Source organism: Rissa tridactyla, chromosome 7 (genome assembly GCF_028500815.1).
Source record: "Rissa tridactyla isolate bRisTri1 chromosome 7, bRisTri1.patW.cur.20221130, whole genome shotgun sequence".
In the NCBI taxonomy this organism is placed as follows: domain Eukaryota; kingdom Metazoa; phylum Chordata; class Aves; order Charadriiformes; family Laridae; genus Rissa; species Rissa tridactyla.
In genome coordinates, this window is record NC_071472.1 from 5,948,313 (window position 1) to 5,960,779 (window position 12,467).

At 39.1% G+C, this 12,467-nt stretch overlaps 1 protein-coding gene across 1 annotated transcript in view; it reads left to right on the forward strand.

Moving 5' to 3' along the window:
* LRP1B (LDL receptor related protein 1B) overlaps window positions 1-12,467 on the forward strand; it is a 749,025-nt gene that overhangs the window by 398,129 nt on the left and 338,429 nt on the right. The window contains exon 7 of the mRNA XM_054208041.1: window positions 8,953-9,115. Coding sequence (XP_054064016.1) covers window positions 8,953-9,115 — 163 coding nt within the window. The remainder of the gene's footprint in view (window positions 1-8,952; window positions 9,116-12,467) is intronic.

Sequence of the window (12,467 nt, forward strand, 5' to 3'; positions counted from 1 at the left end):
ACTTCGTATGCAGATTTTAATTATATTATAAACAAATTCTGTAATAAAATTTATTTTAGCAAAAAGAAAATTTTTGGAAGTATAAGGTCTTCGCCTTCTCCCTTAATATGTTTGAGATGAAGATAAAGACTTTTGTGCCCAATATGTTTATATCTATATATCAGAATGAAATACTCTATGGTCAGTATTACCTTCTGATTAAAACTGAATGTAATAATGCCCTCTGGGGAAAAGAAACAGATTGATTTGTACCACCAGGTCATGTCACGTACTGCATATTCCTATTTCTAGACCATATATTGCTAATAGCCATATGTAGTGGACTCGGAATGAAATTATCCTACAAAATTATGATCTGCCTTTTACCTGCGAGAAACTACAGCATAGTCCAGCTCCTGTGAACCAGGGTTCACAAGTGTTACCTTCGACAAAAAATGTGCAATAGGAGTTTCCTTTGTTCCCTAACCCTTTCTTTAAGTGCTGACGAAGATAATTTACTTCTACATGATTGCCCCAAAAGTGTTCCTTAAAGCACCATTGCCTGTCTCTGGTATTAAATTGTTCAAAGTTTCTCTGGAAGTAATTTTCCTTAAATACTTTGTGTTGCAAAAGTAACTCCATATTTTATTGTCATAGCTCTAAAATTGTAATAATCTACTGCTTAGCGCCTTTAATGGGAAAATGTTTAAGTGACCTTATTTTTGTGTGACGGTAGGTTATGAAGTTCCTAATACGTGTGTCAGGCAGCCCTAGGAAGGTGGAAGGTTGTAGACTTTTGCGTTGATGGCAGGTGGTTGAACGAGGCAAGTGTTACAGCCTGATGTAGCCCCATCGTTTTCCCCGTGGCAGTTCTCAGTCCACGTGCTTGATGGGATGCCTATTGCGGCTGAATTATGCTTTAATTTTAACAGTGGATGACTTAACTGCTTTGAAGTAAATAACTAGGTTTGATTTACAGCCTCAGCAGATTTATAAGAAGCTTTTGAATGTGCAGTTGTAAAAAAAAAAAAGAGACTGTTATAGCTATGTACCTCTATAAATCTGTCTTTATTGTTCAGCATGTACGCAGGCTACTGGGACCCCATCACAAGTTTACAAGCACTGGGCAATGTGTTTGAAGCTTGGTAATGCGGAATTAGAAACATTATGGTTTTTGACTATTGTTACTCGTTTCTGACATGAGATTGGTGTCAGAAAATTCGCTCCTTATAAAAATCATAATACTCAGGATTAATAGATAGGGCCATTCATAAGGCCTTTATTTCATTGTTTCACACTTTTTCTTTGCTCGTTCAATCTGTTGGCATCACAGCCAACGCTGTGACTCAAGACCCAACGACAGAAAATTTCACTCTTTTTACTCATTCCAGAAACTCGATGCATCGTGTGGTAGAATCGTTCTATAACACCAGTGAAAGATGAAATATCCTAAAAAATTCAGAACCGGATTTTGCTACCCTGCTTTAAAATTCCTGGCAAAGGCACAGACACAAGAATATCTGGGGTCCGCCATCATCATGGTTCCTCTGAATGTTCTGTAAACAGAGGGATTTGTTAGAAGCTGTGCTTGTTTCTTGTTACTGTTCTGTAGATCCCAGGGTTCCCAATGGGAGGAAGCAGTTTATCGTTAATCCCACATTTCTCTCTCGGTACCTGCTCGATGCTCAACCTCCGCCAATGCGCTATAGCGCGTCTGTCTTAATAACACTCCATTGCCTGACTTCCACCTGTAGCAACATGCCTCATAGCGGCCTAAGAAAGCAAGCCAAACCCCTGAGAATCTCTAGCTTTTGTAGAAATTGAGGTGTACAACAGGACTATCGCAAGGCAAGGTGTAGGTAGAGCAGGGCCACCAGGTGGGCTAAGATTTGTGTTTTGAGCTGAGCAGCAAAATACATAGTTATCTGCTCTACTGCTTAAGAGACCCCAAGCTGGCTTCTGTGACCACATCTTGCCATCGGTGCTCGCATATTAAGTCAGAGATGTGAGGATTGACAGGGATCTTGTAGGCCAGACTGTGTCACGGTCTTCGTGGAGTCCTTTGAAAGGTATGGAACGGCTAATTTTAAAAACGCCTAAATCATGTGAAGTTTCAGGCGTGGGATTTTCTCCTCTTCATACGTGAGCTGCATCCAGCAGAAGGATAAAAGTTTGACTTTATACAGAAAGAGAAGGGCTTATACAGAATAAATGCCCAAATGTGTTTTTTTCTGTACCTAGCTGGAAGCTGAACGCTTGAGTCTCGGAGTGACTGGATCGACTACGTCTCTGAGAGACTAGGTGTCTTCCTGAGCCATCAGGATGCTTTCATTAAGTATTCATAATATTTAGATTAGGCTCATATTTTTGAAAACTCTTCAGCTTGGGGAAACCGCTATTGTCTAAATGTTCACATTTATAGTTTTTTAAAGCGGTATCTTGTAATATCTTGTAGAGTTGGAAGAATACCAACTGTATTTTCGACAGTAACCCAATTTATTGAAATTTAAATTATGTTACTCAGCAAACAAGAGGAAAAGCTTTCTTTTCGAGGAACTTGAAGTCTGGATGCTTTAAAGGGCTTACTTAAATTTAGTATGTTTTAGGTTTTGCCTTATACTCTTTAGAAATCTAAGAAGCCTGATGTAATTCAAAGGAATTAGATATTTGAGGATGAGTCATTTGAAAAAGATAGATGGATATTTGTCATTTGATTTTTCATTTTTAAACATATGCAATAATCACTCAGGACATGGCTGTTAAAAGTTTAGACACCAGTGTGTCTAACTTATTGAATGGTGACATTTTTAATAAAAATCCTATTCCGTAAATGGCATTGCAGACATAATTACGGCAAATTGCTGTCAGTAGAAGGGGCACGGAAAAATCTATGCCACCTTAACTTTCCCCAGCCACAGTGTCGGTGTGAGGTTGTCTGGGCTGCTAATTAGGGACATTACTCTCAGACGAGAGGCACAGCAAAGGCACTGCTTCTGCGGGATTTCACAAGCTGACATTTTTTAACTACCGTTTACCTGGTCTCACCGTTACTGGCTATTTTAGAAAAAGAAAGGATTGCAGCTGTCTTTCTCGTTATTCAAAACTTGTCTTTTTACGCAGGTGGAGGCAAGAAGCCTATCCCAAACTTCCTTGCTATTGTTGTTTGGAATAAAATTTGTTTGTTTCTAAATAAACAATTTTTTTTTTTTTTACAGAGATAGTAAATTAAACTAAGCGACTCTGGCCATGCCTGACACTGTTATTATTTGGCTACCTTACACAGTTCACAAGGCCTCACCTGCTAAAATCTCAGCTTTCAGTCAAAAAATTAAAGCAGCTTTTCAGTTGTGGAGAAATAAAATGCATTTATGTGGGAAAAAATACACCCCGAAGTTGGGAAAACATAGGGAAAGGCAAAATGTCTCAAATATGTTGTTCTATTTTTACTTATTTTTATGTTATCTCATTTTTGATGGTTTTGGCTTCCAGATTAATCTTTTTTTTTACCTGTGTTTCTTTCTCACCTCTTCGGACTCAGCAGGAAGCAGGAGATGCGTCCTTAGCCAAAATAGTGTGAAGGAAGCTCTTATTACTTGGGGCTGGTTTATGAAAGCGAGCCCCGGAGGCAAACACTTACTGCCATCCCAGGCTGTGGCGTGAGCGGGTGTGAAGACGCCTGGGAGATCTGCAGCTCCGTTCTCCCGGCCTTTGGGGGAAGGGGACCAGAAGGTGACTCCTCCTGGCACGAGGCACTTGAGCACCGCCACCCTTGCGCTCCTCTATTGCACTGCCCTTGGGGGACTATTCGGACATCTTCCATGTGTTAGGATGCTCATTACAGAAATGTTAAGCTCCTGAAAGTTTTATTACAACAATCCTCTCTTGCTTCTCTGATGCATTTATTCCCCTAGCATATGGCCAACCGTCCAAACAACTGTTGCACAATCCTCAAAACCACCGCGTTTCTATTACAGAATAAATGAAACAAGTGCCTCCGTGCAGACCTGACGACCTGTGACAAGGCTGAGCTGCTCTCTGCAAAGTGGAAAGATTTCTAGAAAATTAACCCAACCCAAACTATTCTATGATTCGATGTTTTGGTGCAGTTAAGAGTAACGAATGCTTCGCGCCCCACGACTGTGGTTTGGAGGCTGCAGCCATGGGGAATCAGGGTACCAGCCCATCCGTGCTCTTTTATTGAAGACACGACCACCACTTTTTAAACCACCTCCCCTTCTTTCATCTCCCCCAAGCAAGCCCAGAATACTTTCTGTGGGGAAGTCTGGATGTTACATTCATTTAGAAGAGATGTATATGGGTTACAGAAGAAAAATTAGTATTTTTTTTCTGTAAAGTTTTTGTGAAAATCAAAATAATTCTTCCTTTAAGATCAACTTCTGCAAAAGAAAAAAAAAAAAGGCGACAAAAATAGAGATTATTTTTAAGCATTTGCAAATATATACATTAATTTTAGGAAAATGCACGCAAGGAATCAATACTGAATTGTTGTACATATATAAAAAAAAAATGTCCAAACCCATGCCCCTAAAGAGAGAATGAATCATGGTTCTAATTTCCCATAGTCACTGTCAATGAAATCGTTGCACCTTGAGTCTTGAGGAGACTTCAGGTTCCTTTAGGCAGTCCTCATCGCAGTCGTGTTCAGAGCGAGGGAAATTTTAAGTACATAAGGCAGTAGAAGCTAAGTCCTTTCCCTTAAAATAGAGGTTGTCTGTCTCTTTCATTACTAACCAGAAGCATATGGAGAGCACACTGAGAATTTTTAATTATATTTCATCCAAAATCATTCCCTGGTTCACTCAGAAGTTTCTAAAAAAGACCCCAACTCCTATGAGTTCCACTGAGTAGTTTGCTTAGATCGTTTCTCACATTAAAAGCAAGGGATGCTTTTGCTGAAGCGTATAAATGGAGAAAGCTTACTAAGTTTTCTCTTTCTAGTCTTTCTTCAACATCTGGAAAAAATGAAGTCTGTTAACATAATATTGATTTTTATAGGCAGTGCTTGTGCTGAATCCTCAATTACAACAGTATAAATAGAAGAATAAGGCACTGCTTTTCCCTCTCTTCCGCTAACTGAAGTCTTCTCAGGCAAGTCTTGGTTTGAAATGGAAATAAATGTAGTAACGCAGACACTACAAGATACATGTTTGAAAATTAAAGTGAAAGAAGACAGTCATGCAATACAGCTCCGATTTTCACAAACTATATTTTAGCCATAAGGTATATTTCCAGTACCCTTTGAAGATTTAGCCACCCTCATATGAAATTGCTATTTTCTCTAAAGGTATAATAATATCTGTGTGTTTAACAAAATAGAAAAAGTCTACTTCTAGCCACACTTTTGCTAGTGCCCATGTTCTATATAATGTCGTTAATTAGAGTAGAATTTAGACTATATGATGTCTTAACTATTCTTTATGAAGTCCTTAAGAGGAAATCCTGGTTTTTAGAAAGTAATAAAGGAAGGATGATCACATTTGGCAGAAATGCTCCAAGGAAGTTGTTATTAAAGTAGAAAAAACCCTCAAAAATATATACTAGATTGCTCAGAATAAATATGTGTGCTTTCAGGGGGAGGCATTTCTTCTTAGGGGCTTTGGAAACTGTGAATGAAAGAAAAAAAGATTAATTACTTTGAAGATGTGAGTGGACTAGACATCTGTACGTATTGGGTTTTAATATATGAATCCAGAAATAGGCATGAAATGAATTCAGTAACTTCTTGAGTACAAAAATATATATTTTAAAAGTCCCCGGTGCAACCCGAACCTTATCTCTATGGTATAGAGAGACAACTTGTGCGATGAGTGGAGAGCCATTCAAAGCAGCGTAATGCATAGCTGCTAGAGAAAGCAGAGAGATTAAAAGTTTGATTCATAAAAACTGTTATCTGCCAGCTAAGGGGATTTTTCATGTAGAATATAATTTTAGGGGGGAGTGGACTTGGACAATTCTTGATAAACTTCTTCTCTTGTGAGAAATCGGATGTTCCCAAGTGGCTGCAGAGCACACGGTACAAAGAAGACAAACCCCAACCCAGATCGGTGGCATCTACAATACACAACGCGTCTGTAGCTGCTAAATGCAAATGTTACTGTGCCTTGAATGTTCAGGTTAATTACGAGATTCCAGTGATGTGCCGCCCCAGAAGGTCCACTTTTAAGAGAGGAGTTCTTTGCATATTGGGAGCTCTCTCCTCCATTTCATGCAGTAGACTTCTGAAGAAAAAATGTGAATTAGTGTGCCACTTTTTCTGGAAACTGTGACAAAGTCTTTCGGCATAGCATGCTCTGTACGGCACAGCTGTACAAGGAACGCAGCCGTAATGAGCCTCCCTCTTGCCAATAGCCCCGTGCTGCTGGTACCTCCATGCCCTTCCCGAAGACCACCTGCTGGGGAAGGGAAATCGCGTACATAGGTGTTGAGAGCTACTGATGCTTTTTGAAGGCTTTGACACAAAAGTTATGGTGTGAAATTGCTTCTGGATGTCGCACTTTTCCTGGATTGCTCAGCAACCTGAGTTTTAACTATTTGATGCAAATGGCTATCCCTAATATGACCGTCAATTAATTATCCTTGTTTTCCATATAAAATACCTGCAGTTTCTTGTGACATGTTAATAAATAACTAAGGAAGAAATAGAGCCAACGTTTTAGAAATGTGAGTATTGTTATGTTAACAGAGCTAATAAGCTGTGTTTCAGGTACATGTCACATTTATGTGCAAATAGGTACTTTTCCCACAGGTTAAGAAGAAAAGAGTGCCCTCCTCCAGGGGGCTGCTACGTCAGCTTCTTCCTTTTCCCCCCCTTCCCAACGAATAGCAATCTTCCAGAGCGCTCGCTGCAGGAATGTAATTACTAGTTTCATTTCTACAACTATTTAAAATTGAATCCCTTTCGTAACTTTCATTCTTTATAAATGATATTTTCAGAAATGCTCCTCTTACATGGTGGCCTGTGTTCAGTTTTCAAAAGTCTCGTGGAATCGGTGAGCCGTAAACCTTTAATTCCACGAATCCAACTTCTGCAAATGGAAAGCAAGACACATTGGAAATGCTTAAACTATTCCCGGTTTCCACAGAGTTTTTCTGGTGTTTTTAAAAGTGTGTCCTGTATTTTGTTTGGACAAGGGAAAAAAAATCCTTTTCCTCCCTGTTGTCTAAAACCTCTTAGTGCTCACGTACGCCTCATGGTGCACCTGACATTGGCCTCCTTGAGAGGTGGGATACTGGGATAAATGGAGCATTTCTTTATTCCGGCTCAGCATATCTTTGTAATAGGAGCTATCAGAAGGGAAGAGGTGTAATATTCGCTTTGAATTAAAAGGAAAATGAATAGCGGAAGGGGAGAGCTCTGAGACAGAAGAGACAGCAGTGAACTGTGTAATGGGATGGCTGAGACGGAATACAGCTGGTGGCTCTTGCTGAGATCTTACTGAGTAAATCTTGTTTATGTCACCTGCGCTTTGAAGGACAATGCGAGAGTCTCCAGGTCTGTTTTAAGTATTTAGCAAATGCATGACTTGTAAGCCCTCGGTTATTATCAAAAACTTAGTGACTGCAATTTTTTTCTGAGTTGTCCTTACTTTGTATTTGCCAGTGCAGCATGTATGTGACGGGAGCAACAGGTTCTGGTTGGAATGCGGAAAAAACCACTAAAAATTCATCTTCTGAAGGATGATAGAAATGCAGAAAACTAAGAGTTACCAAAAAAACCTACTATGTGAAATGATGTTTTATCACATCTAGCTTCTCTTATATGACAGAAGTGCAACTCATGTTAACAGCATGTTGAAACCACTGTAATGTAATGAATATATATTTTTTTTAAATAAAATAAAAACCCATTAATAGTTACCATTGAAAACATTTAACAGGAAATATTGTTATATTAATTGAGTTATTCTTAATTTAGGGATAACTCTGCCTTACAGGGTGCTATCAATGCAGTACTGTCAACAAGAATAGGAAGTAATCTTATTTAAATGAAATTGATAGCTATGTTCTTTGCGCTTCCTTCTACTTTTGCTTACTGTAACACTAAGTCTCTATATGGACGGGTAGGTTGACTTGTAAGAAAAATGCAGGAGTTGGAGTGGTTCCGGGATTCCACAAAAAAGAAAAGGACTGACTGCTTTAAAACAGTTACGTTAGGGAGTTGTGAGGCTGCCTTAGCGTCCTGGGAAGGAAAAATCCCAGGTCATTTTTAAGAAACATCTCTATATAAACATCACGTAGACAGCTACGTTATTGCTACTTATTGTGGCAGTTGAATCTGCAGCAGCCAGATTTCTGAGAACTATAAAAAAAAAGTAATTTAAATGAAAATGAGGGCATGCACACGCATGTCTGCCATTACATACAGTGGTTTTAGACATGTGTATCTACACTTTTTTTTGAATTTCTGTGAAGTATTTATTGCCTGGTTTTAGTCCCCTTTAAACATAATGAATAAATTCTTGTAAGCGTTATCAGCGCAGCATCCCCACGGCGGGACAGACCTCCTAGAACACTCACTTCGGAACTTGAGTGGTTTCGGAGGCTGCCTTCCCACGGCGACCTGCGACCGCCAGCGTTTCGCACCCCTGGTTCACGGCTGCACCGTCCCGCAGTGATGATGCTTCTCGATATACCATAAAAAAAAAAAATCACAATGACGAAGTTTAGAATATTTAAGAGAACTACAAACAAGTGTGTATCTTTCATGCCCTTGAAATTGCAGTCAGACTTTTGTACTTAAAAAGGAAAAGCTCTCTCCAACCAGCATTTGTGTGTTGAGAAGTGGATGCCTTATTATATACCATATAATGCCTGTAAAACCAGCTTGAGGTCTTTAACGGAGCAGAGCGTCTGCGTGGTGAGGCAGCTAGCACTACAGTTATTTGTATTACAATCGCACTTCTGAGCTTTTTTTTCTTTCTTTTCTTTTCCTTTTTTTTTTTTTTTTGGCAGATGTACAGCAGATAGCAATCGACTGGATCACCGGAAATTTTTACTTTGTGGATCACGTCAGCGACAGGATCTTCGTTTGCAACCAGAACGGCTCGGTCTGCATCACCCTCATCGAGCTGGATCTCAGTAACCCTAAGGCCATAGCTGTTGATCCAACATCAGGGTAAGGTTATTTTTCTGCATTAGGATTTATTTTACATGATGTGTGCTTGTCTGTGACTGCGTATAGTATATCTGTTTCACTCAGGTGTTTTAAAAACTGTTTTTTCCTTGCTGTGTTGAGTTATTTGCATAGTTGCTCTAATAAAATAGTGACGTGTAATGAACTTGTAGCAAGTAGTTAACTATATTAGCTGCAACCTGTGCTGCCTTCTCAAAAATGGAATTGGAAGTGAAGAAACAATATTATGCCTACCTGTCGGAAGATTTTCTTTTGCCTCTGTTTCTCTGTAAATTGTGTTTCGAACTAGAGAGCATGTGGAAACGCAACTTTTGAGGGTTTTTTCTTACTCTATTCCCTCAGTTGCAGGAATATCGGAAATGGTTTTAAAAAGTTTCATTGCATAAAGAAGTGGAAGAATTTTTACTCTGCTTTAGAGGGTCAGCTATAATGGTAAAATTACGTTGTATTTGCTTTTTCTCTTCCATAGATACGTTCAGCGTCACTTGGGAATAAAGCCTAGCTTAAAATACAGGGTCCTAAAAGTCTTACATTCTGTAACAGCCACCAGCTGGGAAAAGTTTTCAAGAGAATGATGAAGTAAGAGCATAACTAAATATGAACAGGAATAGGATCAAGTTAATTTGAAAACTAAATTTTTGCGAGGATGTTAGAACAGGGATATTATCTTGGTTTTATCAGTCTGTAAGTAGTTTAGACTGAAATGCCTGGTGGAATATGTCCTAAACTGCCATAAGCCCCTTCTCAATAAATACAAAAATATTTACTGTAGAGCAGCTTGTCATCCATATGTGGACTTTTGTCACTCTATTTAAAGCCTGATTGAATATTAAGATGCGTTATCACAATGCCTTTAATTCTGACAAGAACAGCTTGCGTGTAAAGTTTACAAAGAAGTTTTATAATGTAATTCTTGAATATAGCTGTATTTCTGTCTGCAGCAGATGGTAAGCTGGACTTGATCTGACTGCAGAGTTGTTTTAAAAGAAAAATAAAATTTCATGTATAAATTGATTTCTCTGCAAGTTCTGATCTGAAAGAACTCTAAGCTTTCAAATTTGCCAGCAGCAGCCTTTTCTTTATACATTTGCTTGTATATTCTTTGCTGGATTTACCAGAGGAATCCAAAGCTTGTCATTAGCTAATCTTCTCTGTCAGGGATGTAAGAATTGTGGCCAAGCCTTTGATTCTGGGAGGAGGGGTGGAACGGAAGAAGAGAGGCCGGTTTTCCTTCGTTTGTTATCTGCTCGCTACAAACCATTCCTATTCAGCCAGTTGCCTTTTTCAGCGCTGTACGGGAGGGTAAGAGTGGCTGGTTCAGCGCAGCTCTGAGCGCTGGCCTGCAGGAAAGGCCAGAAGTGTTTATGGTAGTCCGGAGTGTGATTCTTCAGAGCTATACCAATTTGTCTCGGGATGGAAGCACTGGCTGGAAATTTTTCTCAGAATGCAGGTTTTGCATTTCGCCATGTATTTCTTTACCGGGTTGGTTGGCAATTTTCTTAATTGTCTGACATACGTTGTTCTGGTAACGGGATATCTAACATATATTTTAACTGATAAGCCCCACCTTATATATTAGTTCTGCTTGTTTGTGAGTGGGTTTTGGTACAGAATGCAAACAGATAATCGAAAAACATTCTGGCCACTGAAAAATATTTTGTTCCTTTTGGGGTTTTTTTGGGTCTTCTTTGGCTTTCTTTTTACTCTTTCATGCTAATACTAGTTGAATCATATTTCTAAGTCAAAGTATTAGCATGGTTCTGCTGTCTGGGTAACTTGCTGGTTTTATGTTATTTAAACAATCACAAAAACATCCATATAAAAAAAAACACGTTGCAAGTTGAGCACTGAATGAGTGGATTGTGTAAAAGCGTGTGTGTGATAGCTTCTTAAGGCAGCTATGTTTATACACTGTAAACCTATGATTATAGATCACATTTTTGTGTTTTGTTTTGTTTTTTTTTTTTAATTGAAGTGTGAACCCCAGGCTCTTCTGGGAGGCTTTATCTCTTGTAAGAATTACATATTCAGGTATTAAATGCAATTACACTGTAAGGCATTTGCTCCTGTAACATGCATTGCTGCCATAGTATGTTCCCTGGCCCCAGTGTTCTTCTACAAGCTGAAGGTCCCCTCGCAGAGACGAGACCGTTTCCATTGCTAAGGAATTCAGAGCTTGATCCCAAGCCTTTCTATCCATGATAAACGTCCTGCAGTAGCACAGGGTCAAGCCCTGCTATTCTTACATGTTCACGTCTGTGCTGTTATGCATTTAGTTGTTTCGTGAACCAGAAATTCTGCATTTATCAATAGAACAACTAAAGCACCGTGGAAAATTTCTTAATTCCGAATGGTTCCCCTCGCTGCACTCAAGAATATATTTTCAGTATGATTAATTTTACATCTCTGTGCCTGCGAGTTGTGCTAGATGTTTAGTGATGATGGTTTTATATATTCTTCTATGGTCCCACAATGGAACTTGAGCTATTAAGCTTATCTCATATCATACAATGAATGAAAGGGCTTTTGTTAGTCTTCTAAAACTGAACTTTAAATTGAGAGCAGAAAGATTCTGTTGTTCACAAAGCTCTTAAACAAGCACGTTTGTTATGTTTCTAATCTAAGCATGTTACTTTGGTTTAGGATTTCAGCACTTTTACCAATCTGAACTGTTTCATGTTTTTGGTTATTCCAGACTATGTCTAATGGATGCCCACCTGAAAAATTCCCCTCCCAAGCAATGAACTAACAGTTTTCCCAGGTAGAGATTTTGCAGTACTAATACTCATCTGTCGCATCAACTAATTTTCAGTTGCGAGTAGCACAGCATAAGTATCGGACCCGTGTCAGGGCCATCACCGGCGGGAAGGGCTGTGTCTCCTCTCATCCCTGTGGGTACTTCGGAGTCCAGACCTGTCAGTGAAACATGTATTGAAGAAAAAGCTAGAACAATGCGAGCAGGAAATAAAGTGAAAAGAAAATAGAAACAGAGAGGGAACAAATTGTTTGGGAACAATATGTTATCTATCAAATGCCTTTGAAGTAAGACGTTTGGCTCCGTATGTCTGTAGTTTATAGTTCTGATAAATTTTAATATGGGGTTTCTTTTCTTCCATGGTCAAGAAACAGAAGCTATTTGTTTTACTGGTCCTTGAAATTGGTGTAAAATTGATGATGGTGCTGATGACTGTCACATGAAACAAATATGAGCTGAGTTAGAATGATTTTGTCTCTCGCTAATGTCTTCCTTCAGTGCAGATCTGCTGTACTCGTGAGGAATGACTTTTTAAAGGATTCCAACTATTTTGGCAATCAGCATGCATATTCATGAGAC